Source organism: Corylus avellana, chromosome 4 (genome assembly GCF_965113065.1).
Source record: "Corylus avellana chromosome 4, dhCorAvel1.hap1.2, whole genome shotgun sequence".
Classification (NCBI taxonomy): Eukaryota; Viridiplantae; Streptophyta; class Magnoliopsida; order Fagales; family Betulaceae; genus Corylus; species Corylus avellana.
In genome coordinates, this window is record NC_142493.1 from 5,851,426 (window position 1) to 5,873,566 (window position 22,141).

The following is a 22,141-nucleotide window of genomic DNA, read 5'->3' on the forward strand; positions in this document are numbered from 1 at the left end:
TTTTTTGACTTAAAAGCTCTATTTCTCAAACACAATCCCAAAGTGCAAAATTGGTGAAGGTTTTATTTTTAATAGTGTATAATTAAGGCCCCTAATTTATGGGAATGGGATCCTCTCAAAGGAAAAGGAAAGGATCGGGTTAGTTCAGTTGAAAAGACCATTTTATTCTCTTATTTTTGCCTTACCGGTTCCTCTCAATTTCAAAAGAAATGGAGAGGATCATTTTAATAATTTATGGTAATAGTAATTACTAATTAAAAGTCATTATTTATATTCATGGAAAGTTTCAACGTCCATAAATATTTGAAAGTTCATCATGTTTATTTTTTTTTTGAAAGTCCAATTTTTATATGCATCAAAGTCAAACCTGTATAAAATTTTTCAACATGCCTAATTTTTTCTCCAACGTCCATTTGAGTTAGAAGAATATGAAAAATTTCCATTTTTAAGTCTTATTTATTTGGTTTGTAAATCAAGTGATAAGTCATTCTATATCTAATAAGTAATTAAAAAAAAATAATAATAATTTTTTTTTTGGTGGAGGGATTTGTTGACTTGGGTTTTTTTTTAAAATTTTTTTTGATTCTGTATAAATCACAGCAGTTTTACGAAAAGTTGTTTCATAGAAAATAAAACATTCGTGTTTCTTTCGCAAATTCAGCTTTCTTCGTCTCCAAGAATTAATCACAAACAGAATAAGAACTCTAAAACAGAGCAGCCCAAATGGACAAGCTCTCGACCACGTCGGCCATACTTCCCAACACTTTCTAAGGCGTGTGTGATGACATTAGCGGGCGGGTGGAATTCATTTGGCAGCAAGCCAAACCACTGGTGGTCGTGCAGCTGCTGAAATTGGCGGTGGGTGTGTGTTTGACGATGTCGATAATGCAGAATAAAAAAACCCAAAAAAACCCAAATCAACAAACCCCTCCGCCAAAACATCAAAATCAAAAAATGCTTACCGAGACAGAGAGAGGGAGACAGAGAATGGAATACCTGTGAATGGTAGGCACTCCGCTCCGACGAAGTCTCTTGACTGGCCTGAGCTCTTGTGTTTTCACTTTTCACGGGCTGTTTGATGAGTAAGATATTGCCGTTTGGTTTCTCTTGGGCTAACGGCGTAAGTGAGAAAATACATATTATATTTTTATTATTTATTAAATAAGGCAAAGAGCAAAACGGCACAGTTTTACTTGGTATATTATGCAAAACTGTGCCGTTTTGCATAACAGCTCCTATGCGGTAGTTTTCACTACTGCATTGGGTTTGGTGTTTTGATTTTCGCCGACTTTAATCTTCTTCTATAAAACACAAAGAAAGAGCCTCTGCTTTGGGTGTAAAAAACAGAGAAAAATCTGAGCCTTTGGATTGTTTTCTTCTTCGAGCCGCATACGCACCGCTTTGAGATGTCAAATCGGCGTCGGCTTGGGCTTCGACTTCCAGTTCCAGACGATCTTTGGATTGAAATCCTGGTAAGCCTACCCGTCAAATCGCTTTTAAGATTCCAGTGTGTTTCAAAATCATGGAAATCCATTATCTCTAGCCCTACATTTATTTCAATGCACGCCCATCATAGTGAGAGCACCCACAATCACGCTCACCACCTTCTACATTGCTACGCATATCAAGAAGACGGAGTGACGGATAGGCAATACCAATTATTCCATATCAATGATTCATTCAACGAGTTTCAAAAACTTGAATATCCATGCCAAATTAGAGGCGGAAGTTATAAAGTGGTCCTTGATTGCAAGAGACTATTACTTTTTGCGCCTTTGGTTAGAAAAAATGGTTTGGCGTCCCTAGTTCTATGGAACCCTGCAATTAGAATGTCTATGACTCTTTCTCAACCTTACAAGTTTGATAGAACCGACAGAAAATACCTTATTTACGGGTTCGGTTTTGATCATACAAGTAATGATTACAAGGTGCTGAGAATGGTGTTAATTGCCGAGTTAGGTAGTAGATTATCCACGCTGCCATTTTTATCTCATGCGGAGCTTTATAAACTTCGCACAGGCACTTGGGAGAGTGTTAGGGTTGCCGAAGATTTTCAATATACTATACCAAATAATAGGCAGGCTTTAGTGAATGGGGCAAGCCACTGGGTTGGATATCATAAAAGAGATATGGGGTCCGATTTTCCTGAATTGGTGGTTTTGTTGTTTCATATGTGTGATGAGGAATTCCGAGTGATGAAGCTTCCGGATTGTCTAAGTAGTTTGGATGAAGATTTTACTACAATTGGGGTTTCTGGTGGATTGCTTTCTTTACTGGAGGATAATTTGCAAGATGCTAGTGTTTGGTTGATGAAGGAATATGGCGTAGTAGAGTCTTGGACTAAACAACTTACCCTTAAAGATGGTGGGTGGCTTAGGCCAATGTTCAGTTTTTGGAACAACAAAATGATTTTGGAATTGAAAATGAGAAAAGGGTCTATGGGCTTGTTATATGATCTCAAGACCCATAAATTGATTACAAATCTAAGAATAAGAAGTGCTAAAGTCAACGGATATCTTCATGCCAATAATACATTTGTTGAAACTCTAGTTTTACTCAATGAAGTACATGCTATACGAGAGTGCGAGAATTGTGTAAGGAAAGACTTGTGGTGCAGCTCAGAGAAGATCGAAGAAGAGAAAAGAAAGAATTGTTTGAAAGGAGAAGGCTAATTAAGCAAAGCGCAATATATAGAATAGGACATTATGAAAATTCTGAAGCAATAACTTATTTTCGGTTATTTAAGTTTATATAATTGTCATATTGCCTTGGCACGAGGATTGATGCATAAAAAAAGAGAGTGCATACAAGAAAAATATGTATCGCCAAGAACTTTTAAATTGAATGGCTTGTTAAACCTTTATGTATGTATGTTTGTGTTAAGTATTTATGTATTGCGTGTATATATGTATGAATTCAAGCTAAATTTTGGATTCATAGTAAAAACTGTTTAATGGTTTCAATTGTTGGATCTATTACATTTGATGGAGGAAGATGAGGTTAGAGATTCAATGCCTATGACCTTTAAATGCTAGACTTGTTTTAAACAAAATAGCCACCAAACTATGTTAAATCTAGAATAAAAAACCATGTTATTTCATACAATTATCACATTTAGGCTCCGTTTCTTGATTTATGAATTGTCTATGTTTAATTTATGCTGTTCAATACACCAACGGGTTGGCTAGCAACTTGGTTGATAGTCAATTGGTGGATATCTTAGAGAGCGGAAGAAGATAATTTAGATTGGTATTGCAAGTGTAAAGTCGGAGACTGAGAGGCAGTGAGACAGTTGATTATTTTCATTGCATCATTCTGTCACAAAGGAACATTGGTCATGACTTATGCTTATACTTGAACTATGGCAATTTCTATGATATTGTAATATGCATTTACTATGATGTAGTATGATATAATTAATTTGCACTTTCAGTTTTACATTAAAAGTGTCATTTTAATGGAATATGTGCAAATTCCCTTACACTTCACAGAGAATAAGTGTTGTGCCACAAATTCCTGGTTAATAATTGATGATTGATTAATAAATAGTTAATCATCTTATGCCCTATAACACGAATCACATGGATGTTTGCTGAATGTTGAGTGATGTATTACGCTATGTTACTTTTTCTTGTTTGTTAGTGGAATATGGAATGGTGGAATGAGCCATAATCCGAGTTCAGGTGTACGTCTAGAGAAGTCAAATCATTTGTGCTCATGAGGTTGTTGGTACTTTTCTTGTTTTTGTCCTTTGTTAGAACAATAAAATGGAAATAATGATCCTTTGCTAGTGTATTTCATTCTCATTTATAGTGCAAATATCTGAATGTTATCCGAGCTAGCTAGGTTTTGATATTCTTTGTATATGACATGTCAAAGAATTTGGTTGACACCCATATATTCCCAACCATCCATTCACCTGTTGATCAAATAAGCAACATGTGAGATGGATATAACATATATAGAATTTCTGTCACGCCCCAATGCCGAAAGGCATGATAAAAGCTATATATGTCTGCAACAATGTTCATACTCAAATATATTGAACAATCGGAGCAACTAATAATTTTATCACACACACACACACACATATATATATATATATATATAAGATGTTGGACATCCATATTAATTACCAAAAAACCATCTTAAAGTCATCATGAAAAACTCCATCAAGTAAAAGTCCACAATCAAAATTTCCAACCTCCTCTAAAAATTCACTGCAGAAAAGAAAGTCTCTAATGAGTAAACAATTAATAAATCTTGTTAGCTTTTTTTTTTTTTTTTTAAAACAAACCTTACATTCAAAAACTTGTTAGTTTTAAATTGGCTCATTCGGTGGTTTTGTTGAAATCGTTCGAAAAAGAGTTTAAGACTGAAGAAAGATTATTAACATTGCCATATCAGCATAACTTGTCATCATTTATTTAATGCATCACCAGTGTCCTGAATTTGTTGGACTCTGTTGCTTGTTGTTTGCTGTTATACAAGTTAAGTGACAATACTCAAGATAGGTAACTTTTCAAATCTATAAGCTTAAGTTTTAATTTAAGTGACATGCTATATTTGAAAGACGCTCTAAGATGTTAATCTCCATAACATAACATAACCTATTAAATTACTACTTGTTCCAAAAATGTAAACTAAAATATTTAATTGAAATCGAAAGATGGATGGTTTTGGCCGATGTTCAATTTTTGGAACAACGAAATGATTTTGGAATTTGAAAAGAGAAAAGAGTCTATGGGCTTGTTATATGATCTCAAGACCCATAAATTGATTAAAAATCTAAGAATAAGAAGTGATCAATTCAACGGATCTCCTATTGCCAAGAATACTGTTGTTGAAACTCTAGTTTTACTCAATGAAGTACATGCTACACGAGAGTGCGAGAATTGTTTAAAGAAAGACTTGTGGTGCGACTCACAGAAGACAAAAGAAGAGAAAGGAAATAATTTTACGAGAGAAGGCTAATTAAGCAAAGCACAATATATAGAATAGGACTTTATATATATTATTATGTATATAGATTAACATTCTATATCATGAATTGTACTGAACATAATGAGTATTCCATAGTCAGAAACTCTAGTGTATAAAACATTTTATGGAGTAAAAGTAAGGATTCATTTCACTAAAATAGTCTGTCACATCACGAAGTGCTTCAAAGTTGACTTCTATCTTCTGAAATTCAAAAATATATAAATTTAATCTACACAAAAACCAGTTTTGAGTAATATATAGAGATCCATATGATCATTATATATGTATCTATTATGTTATAAATAACAAATAAAGTATCTAGAACACGCATATTACAATACAAGCAACTAGAAGAACCACATGATATTGGACATAACCCATAACATGAGACAGAAAGACAGTAGTATAAAAAAATAAAAAATAAAAATTAAGAAGAAGGAGGTCGATCATGAAATGAGGAGTTGATCAACCAATGAAACAGAAACAACCACTTCAACTAGGATGTACATGAAGGAAGACAACTTAAGACCATGAGACTTAACAGTCCACCCTGTGAGTGGCACCGGTTTGGAATCAAATGCGTACCAATTATAGAACCATTAAAAGAGGTTATACCAGAAAAATAACCCAAGACAATGAAATGATAACAGAATAAACATACTTATCAAAAAAAGACAACAGAGAAAACAAAAATTAGCCAAATCTAATTAAATGCAAGAATAGTTTCTCTACTTTCTCAAGGTAACATAGCCTCACCATAATAGAAAAGAATGGTCACACTATTAATTTACATATAGAGCACCAAGAAAATAAAAAATTATAACCTTCTACTCAATAAGTTTCCCACCTCATCTCAATTTTTGACAAAAGGAAATCAACATCTTAGTAAATATGTATAATCCCCATCAATTGCACCACATAATCAGTGGCTTTCCATGTTCCAACAAACAATTTCAAGAATTTGTACCCTCAACTCACCGCCCAGCAAGCAAATAATCTACTCAATTGCCCAACTGACTCCAAACTGAAGATGATAGACTATAGATTGCAATTTAGAAACAGTAAATTTAGCATATAAATGGGACCTATTTACAGAATTCAACTGGTCAGAAAGAGCATTTTAATCAGATCCTTACAGTTTTACAAGTGAAATATATCCATGTAGATTATGAACATAAAACCCAGCAATCAAATTACAATATTCCTAAGATGATGGTCAAGGAGATTGGAAATGTGTTACAAATTATAATTGATGAATGGTAGATTCTCAATAGAAAGGATCCATAGATTAATATGAGAAAATGACAAGTACAAAGATGTGCATTCCTCACCACCAACAGCAAAAAATCTTCACAAGAACGCTGCCTTTAATGCACTTAATAATAAAACCTGTTATATTCAGGCGAAGATCAATAAACAGCAAGCGGCAACCCGAAGAGTATTCTTTTCTATGGCAAACAAATTGACAAGCTCATATACATGAAAAAGAAAAGGGCAGCCAAATGTAGATAAACACAATTTCTACTTTGATAGAATGTCTACAGAGATAGACAACCAAAATTTCTAAGCGATGTTTGGCAATCGATCATTAAAAATCCTTGTTCTCCTCCAAATCTTTTTTCAATCATTAATCATGCATCTGCAAAATTTTGTAGCGTCATGAGGTCCCAGATACCAATCACCTTCTCCCCAAAAGAGAAGGGAACTAAAAGGAGAATAGATAAACATCAACTTTAGACCAAGTATACAGAAGTGTTTATATTCCAATGAACACAGACACTTACAGAATTCAGGCATTCCAATGTAAAGGCTCCATCTGTGGCCATGGTATTTATTTCCTTGGAGATCTAAACAGTGCAATATTAGCGTCAAATGATGCAAACAGTAGTTCTATATGCACTTCCAGTGGTGAAAAACACTCAACACCAACTTGAAACTTATTGTTTTTTATGAATAACACCAAATTGCACCTTACAATATAGATTTTCCGCTGGATTAGTAAAAACCAAGCAATAACTAGGAAGAAATCCTATGCATTAACTTTCCAATTCCAACCGATAAACTTGCAAGAAAATTTACTATGCCTCATTACTAGAAACTTCACTCTGACAATGAGCACTGAAATCTTGTAATTTGTGGCCATTTCCAACTGAATTTTTAGTTAAATATCCACCATCTAATAAGTTGCACAGTTGCAGGACCAAGTACAGAAAATAATCAGTTTTGATTGGATAATAGTTGACCTCTTGATCTAAATACTCTCTCATACACAATATCTCCAAACTGACCCATCATCTTAGAATTCAATTTGAATCAAACAGCTAAATCAACAAATCAGACAGTTTTGTGGTTCACCTGAGCTACCACAAAATGCTTGCCACATGGTGTTTCTCAAAGCTTTTTTGTAACTGATGTGCAGCAGAAATAGCAACATTCTCAGGGTGACAGGAACATACAGCCAAGAAGTCACTAGAGAGGAGCCAAAACCAAGAATCCAGCTTCTTTAATGAAACAATCGAGTGAAGCGTTACTTTTTCCCCCTCCCAGACAATGGTTGCAGTCCAACAAAGAGAGCCACGTAAAGGATTTGAAAACTGTTTCCTTCCTAAAAGTTGCCAGAAACTAGGTAAGTTCTCTGGATTCCACAAAATTAGGCATAAATCTCTGGATTCCACAAAATTGCATACTTTTTTTTTTTTTTTTTTTTTTTCTTTGAAGATTATTGGTGTATATAATGAAGAAAGGACAAATCTGTGAGATAACTGACTCAACTGATCCAGACTGATGCCTTCTAAAGTAGTTGTTAGCTAGTTAATGTCATCGAAGTCTATTTGCATTTTTCTAATTCAAGTTATACAATCTTAGTTACAAGTTATACAATCCTAATTACAAGTCTAGACCATGTGAAATGATCCCATGCATCAAAACAAAGATAAAACCATGTCACAATATTGTCCTTGAAACTTCCACGTATGACTGCTTCTGGGAGCCTATTCATATCATGAAGCCCCACAACCAATAGATTCCCAGTCTTCTCCAAATCAGAATGATAGTTGTCTATCATGCATTTTCAAACATTTATAGCCATATTATACTCCTGAGAATCCATATAAATCCTAACTGCTAAACTACAATTAACATGGTCTGGAACACACTCATTTTTAATCATCTCATTGAACATCACCGAAGCCTCCCCTAACCTCCTGCTCTTCACCAAGTACTGCACTACAAAAAAATGTGTGTTTTTTGACGTGGCAAACAGTAACTTATGTTTGCCACGTCAAAAACTTTTGACGTGTCTAAGCAAGCACGTCAAAAAAAATTTTGTTGACATGTCTTTTTTTACACGTCAAAAGTTTTTTGACGTGTGGAATTGACACGTCAAAAGTTTTTGACGTGTGGAATCGACACGTCAAAAACTTTTGACGTGTCAATTTGACACGTCAAAAACTTTTGACGTGTAAATTTCACACGTCAAAAACTTTTGACGTGTCAATTCCACACGTCAAAAACTTTTTTTAATAAAAAAAAAAATTAACAATAATTTTGATATAAACAAATATGCATTAACAAACAATTAATGTTAATTGGCATAAAAAATTAATTTTTATTGTCATTAGTATAAATTATAGTTTATTATCATTAGTATATATGTATGCATGCGTTAATTGATCAGTCTAGTAATATTAATATGATAGCTACCCATATTATTCTTATAAAAATATATAAAACATACTTGTTACATTTATTTTATAAGACCTGCAAACCTCATATGAATTCGACAAACACAACATATGCGGCCGGTTAGTTGATACATTTAATTATATATCTATACATCTAGAATATTAATTTGTTTATTTATTTATTCTCTAATTAATTTTAATTGGAGAGAATAAATATATATATATATATGATAGAGTAAATACTATTTTAATAACATTTAAATAAATAAAATTTTATGAAAATAGTTTAAATAAGATAATATATATATATATATATATATATATATATATATATATTATAAGTTTTTGACGTGCCATGTTTGGCACGTCAAAAACTTTTGACGTGTCATGCATGGCACGTCAAAAACTTTTGACGTGTCATGCATGGCACGTCAAAAACTTTTGACGTGTCAAGCATGACACGTCAAAAACTTATATTAATTTTAATTATATATATATATATATATATATATATATATATATATCAAAAATAATTTTAATTATGATATAAAAAAATATGTAATAAACAACACTTAATGTTAAATTGATCAGTCTAGTAATATTAATATGATAGCTAGTCATATTAATTTTGTAAAAATATATAAAACATACTTGATACATTTATTTTATAAGATCCGCAAACCTCATATGAACTCGACAAACACAACATATGTGGTCGGTTAGTTGATACATCTAATTATCTATACATCTAGAATATTAATTTATTTATTCTCTAATTAATTTTAATTGGATAGAGTAAATATATGATAGAGTAAATATAATTTTAATAAAATTTAAATAAATAAAATTTATAATAATTTAAATAAGATTATATATATATATATATATATTATAAGTTTTTGACGTGCCACACATGGCACGTCAAAAATATTATATATTTATAATATTTTTATAATATATTATAAATTCATTATATTATATAATTAAAAATATAATATAATGAATCATATTATTTTTGTTTTATTATAATTATATATGAAATTATATATATATATATATATATATATATATATATATATTAAATCAGAAATATACATATATAAATAAAATATATTTTTTATTAGTCTTTTGACGTGCCATGCATGGCACGTCAAAAGGCTAATAAAAGTTATTATTTTAAATTCTTTTAATTATATATATCACATATAAACGATATTATATATATATATATATATATATATATAGAGAGAGAGAGATAGAGTTTTTGACGTGCTGGGTTTTGGCACGTCAGAAATTTCTGACGTGCCAAAACCCAGCACGTCAAAAATTATTACTGTTTCAAAATATTTTTTTATTTTTTATTTTTTATTTTTTTTTTATTTAAAAAAATCTGGTTTATTTTTGACGTGTAACTTTTAGCACGCCAAAAATTTTTGACGTGCTAAATGTTAACACGTCACTAAAAAAAAGGCGGGATTTTTAACTTTTTTCCCTCTTTTTCCTATCTTCTTTCCCTCTTTTTTTCCCTTTATAATTCTTTTATATCTTTGGTTCTTTCTCTCATTTCCAGACTCAACTCTCTCTCTCTCTCTCTCCTCTCTCAATCTCCCTAGCTTCTCTCTGCAGCCGGCCAACTCCCTCTAGAGGGAAGAAGAAAAAGAAGAAAAATAAAAGGAGAAGAGAAGTAGATCTGCAAAAAAAAAAAAAAAAAAAAGGAAAAGAGAAGAAGAAGAATAGAAGATAAGAAGATTTTTTAGGTTTGGGTTTTTGATTTTTCAGGTTAATTTTTTTATTTGGTTTTTGATTTTTGAAGATTTTTTGGTTTTGAGTTTTTGAAAATGAAGGAAAGAAGAGAGAGTAAGAAAATGGAGAAAAGAAGAGAGGGAGAGAGCTGGGGGGGGGGGGGGGGGGGCAGTAACGAAAATGGAAAATGGAGAAAAGAAGAAAGAAGAGAGAGAGTAAGAAAATGGAGAAAAGAAGAGAGGGAGAGAGCTGGGGGGGGGGGGGGCAGTAACGAAAATGAAAAAGAAGAAAGAAGAGAGAGAGTAAGAAAATGGAGAAAAGAAGAGAGGGAGAGAGCTGGGGGGGGGGGGAGAGAGAGAGAGAGCTGACCATTTAATTGAAAAATAATTTAAATTAATAAATTTTTTAATTAAAATATTTTTTTAATGGCCAAAATTTTTGACGTGGCAAAACTGACACGTCAAAAATTTTTTGACGTGTCAATTTTGCCACGTCAAAAATATTTTTGACGTGGTAGTGTTGCCACGCCAAAAAATTTTTGACGTGCTAAAATTCAGCACGTCAAAAATATTTTTGACGTGGCAAAATTGACACGTCAAAAATGTTTTTGACGTGGCAACACTACCACGTCAAAAATATTTTTTTTGACGTGTTACTTCCGACACGTCAAAAGTTTTTGACGTGTCACTATAGACACGTCAAAAACCCCAGTTTTTTGACACCTACCCTTTTAACGGTCGATAAACGTCAAAAACGACGCGTCAAAAGAGGTTTTTGACGTGTCAATACCATTCACCACTTTATAAGTTTGTGAATCCAGAAATGACCCATAATAAACCATCTCATCTAACAACCTTTTCGCTAAATATATACCCTTACATGGACAATATATATAAACCAATGACCAAATTATACATTTGGGTATCGGGTCTAAAACCAATATCACCCACCATTGCGTCCCAAATCAATGCGGCTGCACGAGCGTCGTCTTTCTGTGAACACTCGTCGAGAGCAAACTTGAAGAACTTCACCCCGGATAATACCACTTATCCTTGATGTGAGGGGAGTAGAATTGAAGGATGGTGGTCATGGGGGAAAGTTTCACACTTGTCTGGACGAAAATTTGTTTTAACACTAGATCCTAGCACGTGACGTCCGTACGCCTTGCCTGACGAAACTACAGACGCAAAGTACTGTAAATCAAACTAAAGTCTTCGTTCGAACACACTGAAGACGAGGATCTCTATGATTTTACGTCCGGACAGTATTCGGATGGCAATGCCAACGAACTTCTCTGTGACTCTTCAACAAAAACCAGTTTTTAAGACGTCACCTGTAACTCACAAAGAACATGTTATGCATGACATTTTGGGTTGTCAACTGCAGCTCGTCCGGACGTCCTTCAGACGAGGCCCTATGTGGCTCTACAGATACATCAATTTTTATTGGAAATTTGGAACGTTCCCATTTCTCTTCTCTGTGCTAACTTCAAATCCCCCCATTTTGACAACCACTCTTCACCACATCTGACCCTTTCATCTTCCAAAGTCCTCTCTTCCATAATGCAGCGCACCACCCTTTCTCTCTTTCTCTCATTAATTTTCTTCTTCTTCTTCTTCTTCTTCTTTGTTTTGTTTCAAAACTCCCCTCTCTCGCAGCCATAGCATTCGAAACCCACATTCAGTCATGGATCTGCAAAGAAGAAACAAAGAGGTAGAGGCATAGGTTGGCGAGGCCTTCAAAAATGGGCGAGAACCAGAAGAGAAAGCGTGTGGTGACAAGCGAGGACTCCGCCATGGCCTCCATCTTCTCCTCTGCTTAATTTATTTTATTTTTTTACCTATATTAAATATTAAAAAGTCGGGAAATATATATATATAAAACAATTTATAAGATTTTTTAGGGTTATTTTGTTTATGTGGGACTCAACACTCGGCTTGTAAGTGTTGTGTCCCGCATTGAGAAAATATAAAAGAAAAGAGTAGTTAATACACTTAAGTAGACCTTAGCTTATTAGCTTAGGCTTTTGAGTTAGTTGTGTTCAACTATGTATATTAATATACTCTTGGTAATTTCCTCGGATGGGTGTCTAGACGCGTCGGGTTCGGAGTTTTGTCTGCATCCGCAACTCTTGACGAGAGACACTCTTGGAAATGTAAAAAGACTCATAAGGGAGGGGGGAAGTTGTGTCAATGTGAAGAGACTCACAAGTGAGGGAGAGATTGTTGTAAGTGCATTTGTGAGTGTTGAGCCCCACAAGCAGAAAATATAAAAGAAAAGAGTAGTTAATATATCTAAGTGAACTTTAGCCCATTAGTTTAGGCTTTTGGACTAAAGTTGTGTTCAACTATGTATATTAATGTACTTTTGGTAAAAACTTCAGAACCGCTTTATCTCCCAATATATAGGATGCGCAGGAGTAAAGGAAACATGGGAATCTCATATTCCTAGAAATCCTATCATATTTTTAATCATTCACAAACTGGAAATTTATATTGTTAGACATCACATTTTTAAGAATGTTGATGCTGAAGAAAATGTTAGATTCTGCGAAACAAACGCCACGTAACTTGTCACTGGTGATTGTCTTTGTTTTCTTTAATTTTTACGCCCTCTTGACAATTTAAAATCCCATTAACTCATCCTATCAAAACTTAGAAGTCACATACTGCACATACTTACCATTTTTTTTTTTTAATTAAAAAGTTGCCCTCCACCCATGGATTCAACATCAACACCATTGCCTTTACAACCAAACTCCACCCATGGATTCAACATCAACACTATTGCCTTTACAACCAAACCAAGGGTGCAGCAATTGGCCTACTAAATTTTTTCATTACAACATTGACATGGTAATTTAGAAGCCCTATTTAAGTTAAGCATCTTGATAATTTATTTTAAAAAATCATTATTTTTGTTTTTATTTGGAATTAAAATAGGGGAGACAACTCCCGACGTAGAATTGGTGTTAATTAACACATCCCTTAATATTAATTATCCTTTAATTTTCTTTGTATACTTGGATTCAACAATGGCATTTGACCTCACATACTAAGATATTTGCAATTCCCAGTGATCATTAAAACACTTGGGTGGCCAAAGATACTTTTAGTTGTTGTTTTGCCTACCGAATTTGACTTTTTACTAATCTAAGCTTAGGAGGGTCGATTTTTTTTCTTGGGGGTTGTGGTTAAGCATGGAGCTCACCAAATAGGTTATTTTGGTGGGCAAGATAACATTGCATAATCTAAAACAAAAACATGAATGGTGACGCTCTTAGGGCTTAACATGCATAAGATCATGGATTCAAGTCTCAAAGAAGACGATTTATAGGTTGCATTAAAATGTATTAATATTATGTACGAGCATATGTTAAGTCAAAAAGAAAAAAGGACTACCATTGATTAGAATGATAGATTGAGGCACCGTGAACGTCAAATTTATAAGTGTAATAAAATTAACGGTTAAAGATTTAACCAATATCCAACGGTTTTAGAACTTTTGGATCAAAGGTATGCCCTTAAGATATGCATTTTTTTTTTTTTCCCGTTTGGTTGTTTGGACAGGTGGAAAGAATGCAATGAAATGTTGATGATTTCCTTGATAGTTTTGAACATACTAAAGCATTTTCCTTTTCTTTCTTCAAGCAACTAAATGGAGTATAAATCTCTTTGAATATAACAAGAAGGTGAACACTGAATAGCTAAAAGACACCTTAATACATGCCATGTAGTTTGGACAACAGTTTGTTACATAACCAAGTGTAGAGCAAGGCAATTGTGCTTATTATTCTACTTGGCACAAGAAATGCAAATGTGATGACCCCGTAAAAACTGAACAGTTTACATACAAATGAGGAAAATAAGCGTGCAGATAGCCATGATGTCAACCCCACACAGGAAAAATCAATTCCCAATAGTGTTTGAACCACCAGATTGCCGATTTACGGCCGTACCATTATTTTCTGAAGAACATTGTAACTATAATCAGCACTTCTTCTAGCCTCCATCGCCGACCCTCTCAATGACTCATGCCTGATTCATTTGAAAGGTTTCTCTCCAATCTAGGTGTTTAATCAAAAATTCATCCTCCTTGAAGAGGTAAAATAGAACACAGTAAATGTAATGATATCACACAATGGGTAAAGCATATAATTGAAGCAACCTGTAGAGGTGGTCATGAAGTCGGTATAAATATGACAATCAACAAGCCAATGAAAAGGAGTTCAAACCTTGTGGATTTCATGAAAATGAAATGCTTTCGTATAATAATTCAAGGCTCTAAACCCAATACATCTTCATCTGCTTGCTATCCTTTTCTCATATAATCCCTGTGAATGGTTATCATATCAAAGAGTATTTTTAAAAACTATGGGCACCGGCAATCAACAAGTGGCAGCTATTTAACCAACCATAAGGTCATAAGAACTCTTAAATCAAAGCATTAATTTAATTGGAGTACCTTCTTAAATTCTTCACAAAATCTGGGCCCTCAGCTAAAGGTGAAGTAGAACGTCTGAGGAGAATTTCTGAATCGCGAAAATTGTGTCTTGACAAAGCCATGCGTTTTTGGTGAAAGGTCCTATATCAGTAGAAAGAAGAGCACGGGGCATCAACAAATATGGAGAAAAGAGCAAGGAACTACATAAACAAATAGGGAACTGACTATTGGAAAGAAATGAAGTCTTCATAATTCTTTGAGAGAGGAGATAATATAAGCTTTAAAATAAATGTAACAATTTACCAGTTGCAGGGAGCAATTCTGAATTGATCAGTTTGAGTATCATATGTCTCCAGTAACTTGCCATTCCAGCTGGGGTCCTCATAGGATGCACTTACTCGAATTCTCCTGACAATTTCATCCGGACATCTTGAAGTTCTATCAAAACAGGAAGGGGTAACTGATCCGGTGGAAGTTTCTACCTGAAAAAAGGGAGAAAAATATTAGAATATATATTTTAGAATCTTGCTAAAGGTTCAACCATATGTATATATTACCTATAAAGGCCGAATATCTTGTCATACACCATAAAACCACACACGTAACAGGTTTAGTGACTCTATTCCTCATCATGCCATTAAGTCCATACTAGAGTCCATCTCAGACATGTAAGTAGTTTAGTGATTATATGTCCCAACCAAGGCAAAAATAGTCAATAACAAAATCTGTCTTGTATAATGTTGTCGATATAGTGGTTCTTGATGAATGTAAACTACTTGATTTTCAAAACAACCTCCATATGACAGCATCTGTCTCATTTTGCACATATTTACTTCTAGTCATAATTACTAAAATCCAAATTCATATTTAGGTTAATTTCTCTGAAGTTGGGTTTTTGTCTAGCTGAAACTTTACATGGCAAATCTACTAGAGCTACAGGTTTAGATTATAAAGTTTACAGTAGTGCAAAGAGTGGTATGCGAGTATGCATGCATTGAATATCTAAATAGCTGCCGTTTCTGTCATAATTCTCAAGTTTTCAGATTTACAAGCTCACTCCGAAGAACTTGGGTACACGATTGAAGCTAAGGATGCATAGTTACACGTGCAGGTTAATAATTTTTCCCTAGAATACATTGATCACGCGGAAGACAAGCAATATTTTGCTAAGAAAAGTTTAATATTCCCAGATCGAAAGGAAAATGCTCCGTTCCCTTCAAATAAAACTTCCGTCAATTTAAATGAACTCAACGAAGACAATAAGATATAAAAACTATAAAGTTTAATCTGACCGCTAACCCATTGAAAATGGGGTATGCATTCCCTTTGGAATCCCTTCTGGTGTTATTTTGTCTTTAAGTCACGCGGATCTGCTGGCCGAGTTAGATGCTCAGTTGGATAGCAAGTTCAAGGTATTTTTAGGCACTTGTTTGTCCTCATTATATGATCAATGTCCTGTTTCTTTTGATCAGTTTTAACTCACAGCTGTTTCTTGAATGTGAATTTGCAGCCTGATAGGACGCTTGTAAAGAACCGCATTGAATCTCTAATCGAAAGAGAATATATTGAAAGAGACAAACAAGGCGGCAAATTCTACATGTACCTGCCATGATGTGGCCCTTTTGGCGATTTATGATTTGTTTCCATAAAGTGACTTTTTTGTGATGTAATTCACATCAGTTTCACACCCACTTTATGAACAACCATATATTTTGTAAAAGTTTCTCTTAATTGTCAAAAATTAAGCCTCCAAACAGCAAGAAATTACTATACTATGTGCAGGTTTATACCCTAATGTGGCAGCCACTGAACAAGGCATTACTGGTGTTGCTCTAATTGGGAGCCTTAAACAGTCTGTTGGTCCTGCAACACTGGGCCGTCCTGTTTGGTACGATGGAAGAAGAGAAGTTCACATACACCCTTCTTCTATCAACAGTAGTTTGAAAGCATTTGAGTACCCCTTCCTTGTTTTCCTTGAAAAGGTTTGCACTTTTATCCAATGGATTAATTATTTTTGCACTCCAAAATTTCATATTATTGCTAGGAAATGATCTTTTATCTTTTTTGTTTGTTTATTTGTGTTAAGGTCCAAAGATTTTAGATACTGTAAGCTAGGAAATTATGTTTTTTGCCTTTTGTTTTTATTTTTATTTTTTCTATCGAAAGCGGAAATAAGGAAAACCTGAAAAAGGAAGCAACTAAAAACTTGATTAGGCACTAAAAGACTATTACTTTTTTGTTTTTATCTGCACATAGCTTTATTTTACATCAGTTTGTTCTTAAATCAAGAATGGAGCACTCCGTTTGGGAATTATTGCTTAGGGCCCGTTTGAGATTGCGTTTGAATAGTCTAAAAAGACTATTACTATTACGGAGTGCTCCATTCTTGATTTAAGAACAAACTGATGTAAAATAAAGCTATGTGCAGATAAAAACAAAAAAGTAATAGTCTTTTTAGTGCCTAATCAAGTTTTCAGTTGTTTCATTTTTCAGGTTTTCCCACTTCCCGCTTTCAATAAAAAAAAAACAAAAAGCAAAAAACATAACTTCCTAGCTTACAGTATCTAAAATCTTTGGACCTTAACACAAATCAACAAACAAAAAAGATAAACGATCATTTCCTAGCGATAATATGAAGGGCCCGTTTGGGACTGCATTTTTAAAAAATAATCTGCGTTTTTAAACCAAATCACAATTTTGGAGTGTTTGAGATTGCGATTTTAAAAACACAAATTTTAAAATCGTGAAAAAATTCGCGATTTCTATAAGCTGTCTAGGGGGTACTTATTTGAAAAAGTGCGAATTTAAACCAAAATCACGATTTTGCTTAAAACAATATTTGGCGCAATATTTACCTATTTGGCCATGAAACCGCAATTATATGCTAATGTTATCCAAACACTCAATTGATAAAAAAAAAAAAGCTTCGTAACATATTTTACCAAATACCTATGCGATTTTAAAAAGTAGCGATTTCAAAAACTCAATTTTTAAAATTGCACTTATTAAAATCGCATTCCCAAACGAGCCTGAAGTCTCATAACTTAGTCGTCCACTTACCATCTCTCGGGCTATTACTGAATTTTGTAGCACTCTGTTTGGGAATTATTACTTAGGGTTTGTTTGAGATTGCGTTTGAGTGGTATAAAAGTGCGTTTAACACTTAAAAAGTCCATTTGAAAAAGGTGGTCATTTAGTAAAAAAAATTAAAAACGTTTTTAAGAGTCCAAAAAACCTAAAAAAAATGTGGAAAACATACTTTTGGCAAAAAGCTTAAAAATGAAGTTTTTGTCAAAAAACGCTTTTTGACTTAAAAGCTCTATTTCTTAAACGTAATCCCAAAGTGCAAAAAATGTGAAAGTTTTATTTTTAATAGTATATAATTAAGGCCCTAATTTATGGGAATGGGATCTCTCCATTTCCTTTGAAAGGAAAGGAAATGATCCGGTTAGTTCAATTGAAAAGACTATTTTGGCTTCTTATTTTTGCTTAACTGGTTCCTCTCAATTTCAAAAAAAATGGATATGATCATTTTAATAATATAGTAATAGTAATTACTGATTAAACATCATTATTCATATTCATAGAAAGTCTCAACATCCATAAATATTTGAAAAGTTCATTATGTTTATATTTTTTTGAAAGTCGAATTTTTATATGCATCAAAGTCAAACCTGCTTAAAATTTTCTAACATGCATAATTTTTTCTCCAACGTCCATTTGAGTTAGAAGAATATAAAAAATTTCCATTTTTAAGTATTATTATTTGGTTTGTAAATCAAGTGATAAGTCATTCTATATAGGGGTGGGCAGATTAACCAACTGGTTACCGATTACCGGCCGTGTATCGGTTTCGACTGAACCGATATTAACCATAACCGATATACCGATATCCTTATCGGTTAAATTTTTTATACCAGTATGCTTATCGGTTCAGTTCCGTCCGGTTAGAAATTTTATATTGGTTAACCGTTTAACCGATATAAACTGTTAAGTAGGGACGACAAAATGACGTAGTTTTGGGATTATATATATACCTATGTAACCTTATCTTAACTTGAGTTTGGGTAAGTTTGATTTTTTTTATAGTGATGACATTGGATGAGATTTCTTTGTTTTGGTGAAAGCATTTTTCATTAACTAGTTTTGTTAGTCTAATTAGCATTTATTATGTTAATTAGTCTATTTGCTTTGAAAAAATGTATTTTATAATATAAAAAAAAAAAAAGTTGTGGTGGATCAATATAAAAAAAAGGTCAATTTTTAGCCCAAAAAACAAATATTTGGGTCCTAACAAAAAGTATTTGGGCTCTCAAAAGTCTAAAAAACTCATTTTTGGCCCAACAAAATAAATCAATATAAAGCTCACGGTTAAATCGGTTAACCGCTTTAATCGTGTACCGTTATAACCGATAATTTCGGTTAAAATTTTTATTGGTCCGGTATCGGTTAATAAACCGATTAACCGAAAATTATCGGTTAATAACCGATAAGAGCCAAAACCGGACCGTTTTGACCGATACCCAGGCCTAATTCTATATCTAATAAGTAATTAAAAAAATGGTTTTAAATGAAATTTTACAAAAAAAAAAAATGTTCTAATTGACATATTAAATGATATAAAAAAAATGTTGAGAGAAAATTATATAAAATATTTGATTCTTTTCTAAATGCCTTTTCTTTTTTTTTAGGAAAATTATATAAAAAATTATTAAAATATTATATATTTATTTACTTTTCCTATTTTCAAAGAAGATAGATAACAATACTTGCTTGAGCAGATAAATAATTCACGGTATATTAAGTAAAAATATTTATTTGATACACGGCCCCACCCTTCTTTACTTTTCCTATTGGGTTTCGTGTTTTGATTTTCGCCGACTTTAATCTTCTTCTATAAAACACAAAGAAAGAGCCTCTGCTTTGGGTGTAAGAAACAGAGAAAAATCAGAGCCTTTGGATTGTTTTCTTCTTCGAGCCGCATACGCATTACGCACCGCTTTGAGATGTCAAACCGGCGTCGGCTTGGGCTTCGACTGCCAGTTCCAGACGATCTTTGGATTGAAATCCTGGTAAGCGTACCCGTCAAATCGCTTTTAAGATTCCAGTGTGTTTCAAAATCATGGAAATCCATTATCTCTAGCCCTACATTTATTTCCATGCACGCCCATCATAGTGAGAGCACCCACAATCACGCTCACCACCTTCTACATTGCTATGCATATCAAGAAGACGGAGTGATGGATAGGCAATGTCAATTATTCCATATCAATGATTCATTCAACGAGTTTCAAAAACTTGAATATCCATGCCAAATTAGAGGCGGAAGTTATGAAGTGGTCCTTGATTGCAAGAGACTATTACTTTTTGCGCCTTTGGTTAGAAAAAATGGTTTGGCGTCCCTAGTTCTATGGAACCCAGCAATTAGAATGTCTATGACTCTTTCTCAACCTTACAAGTTTGATAGAACCGACAGAAAATACCTTATTTACGGGTTCGGTTTTGATCATACTAGTAATGACTACAAGGTGCTGAGAATGGTGTTAATTGCCGAGTTAGGTAGTAGATTATCCATGCCGCCGTTTCTATCTCATGCGGAGCTTTATAAACTCCGCACAGGCACTTGGGAGACTGTTAGGGTTCCTGAAGATTTTCAATATACTATAGCAAGTAATAGGCAGGCTTTAGTGAATGGGGCAAGCCACTGGGTTGGATATCATAAAAGAGATATGGGGTCCGATTTTCCTGAATTGGTGGTTTTGTTGTTTCATTTGTGTGATGAGGAATTCCGAGTGATGAAGCTTCCGGATTGTCTAAGTAGTTTGGATGAAAATTTTACTACAATTGGGGTTTCTGGTGGATTGCTTTCTTTACTGGAGTATAATTGGGAAGATGTTAGTGTTTGGTTGATGAAGGAATATGGCGTAGTAGAGTCTTGGACTAAACAACTTACCCTTAAAGATGGTGGGCGGTCAATGTTCAGTTTTTGGAACAACAAAATGATTTTGGAATTGAAAATGAGAAAAGCGTCTATGGGCTTTTTATATGATCTCAAGACCCATAAATTGATTAAAAATCTAAGAATAAGAAGTGATAAAGTCAACGGATCTCTTCGTGCCAATAATACTTTTGTTGAAACTCTAGTTTTACTCAATGAAGTACATGCTATACGAGAGTGCGAGAATTGTGTAAGGAAAGACCTGTGGTGCGGCTCAGAGAAGATTGAAGAAGAAAAAAGAACGAATTGTTTGAGAGAAGGCTAATTAAGCAAAGCACAATATATAGAATAGGACTTTATGAAAATTCTGAAGCAATAACTTATCATTGTGTTGTTATTAATATCGGTTATTTAAGTTCATATAATTGTCATATTGCCTTGGAGTGAGGATCGACGCATAAAAAAAGAGAGTGCATACAAGATAAATATGTATAGCCAAGAACTTTTAAATTGAATGGCTTGTTAAACCTTTATGCGTGTATGTTTGTGTTATGTATTTATGTATTGTGTGTATATATGTATGAATTCAAGCTAAATTTTGGATTCGTAGTAAAAATTGTTTTATGGTTTCAATTGTTGGATCTATTACATTTGATGGAGGAAGATGGGTTAGAGATTCAATGCCTATGACCTTTAAATGCCAGACTTGTTTTAAACGCCACTAAACTATGTTAAATCTAGAATAAATTTCATACAATTGTCGCATTTAGGCTTCGTTTCTTGATTTATGAATTGTCTATGTTTAATTTATGCTGTTCAATACACCAACGGGTTGGCTAGCAACTTGGTTGATTGTCAAATGGTGGATATCTTAGAGAGCAGAAGAAGATAATTTAGATTGGTATTGCAAGTATAAAGTCAGAGACTGAGAGGTGGTGAGACAGTTGATTATTTTCATTGCATCATTCTGTCACAAAGGAACATTGGTCATGACTTATGGTTACACTCGAACTATGGCAATTTCTATGATATTGTAATATGCATTTACTATGATGTAGTATGATATAATTAAGGGAAATCATATATAAAATCCTTAGGTCGACGTGTTTTTTTTAAAAACTCTCTGGATATATATATTTTTTTTGAAATAAAGTCTCTGGGTAACTCAAAACTACTAAAAAACTCTTTACCGTCAATTTTTGTTAACTACCGTTAGTCCACTCAAAACTTCTCGTTTTATCTGATTAAAATATTAATTTTTATTAATTTAATTTAAAAAAATTAAATCTTAAAAAAAAAAAAAAAAAAAAATTTGAAGCCGCCACCCCTGGGGTGGCTTGTGGCCACCCCC

General features: G+C 33.4%; 2 protein-coding genes across 2 annotated transcripts; both read left to right on the forward strand.

Annotated features, from left to right (window-relative positions):
- The first annotated feature begins 1,329 nt into the window (after positions 1 to 1,329).
- LOC148586188 (F-box protein CPR1-like) lies at positions 1,330 to 2,696 on the forward strand. Its single transcript, XM_088516056.1, has one exon. The coding sequence runs from the start codon at positions 1,407 to 1,409 to the stop codon at positions 2,670 to 2,672; it is 1,266 nt and encodes a 421-aa protein (XP_088372182.1). The 5' UTR covers positions 1,330 to 1,406; the 3' UTR covers positions 2,673 to 2,696.
- A 17,585-nt stretch (positions 2,697 to 20,281) lies between these two features.
- LOC132177925 (F-box protein CPR1-like) lies at positions 20,282 to 21,115 on the forward strand. Its single transcript, XM_059590403.2, has one exon. The coding sequence runs from the start codon at positions 20,282 to 20,284 to the stop codon at positions 21,113 to 21,115; it is 834 nt and encodes a 277-aa protein (XP_059446386.2).
- The last annotated feature ends 1,026 nt before the right edge of the window (positions 21,116 to 22,141 follow it).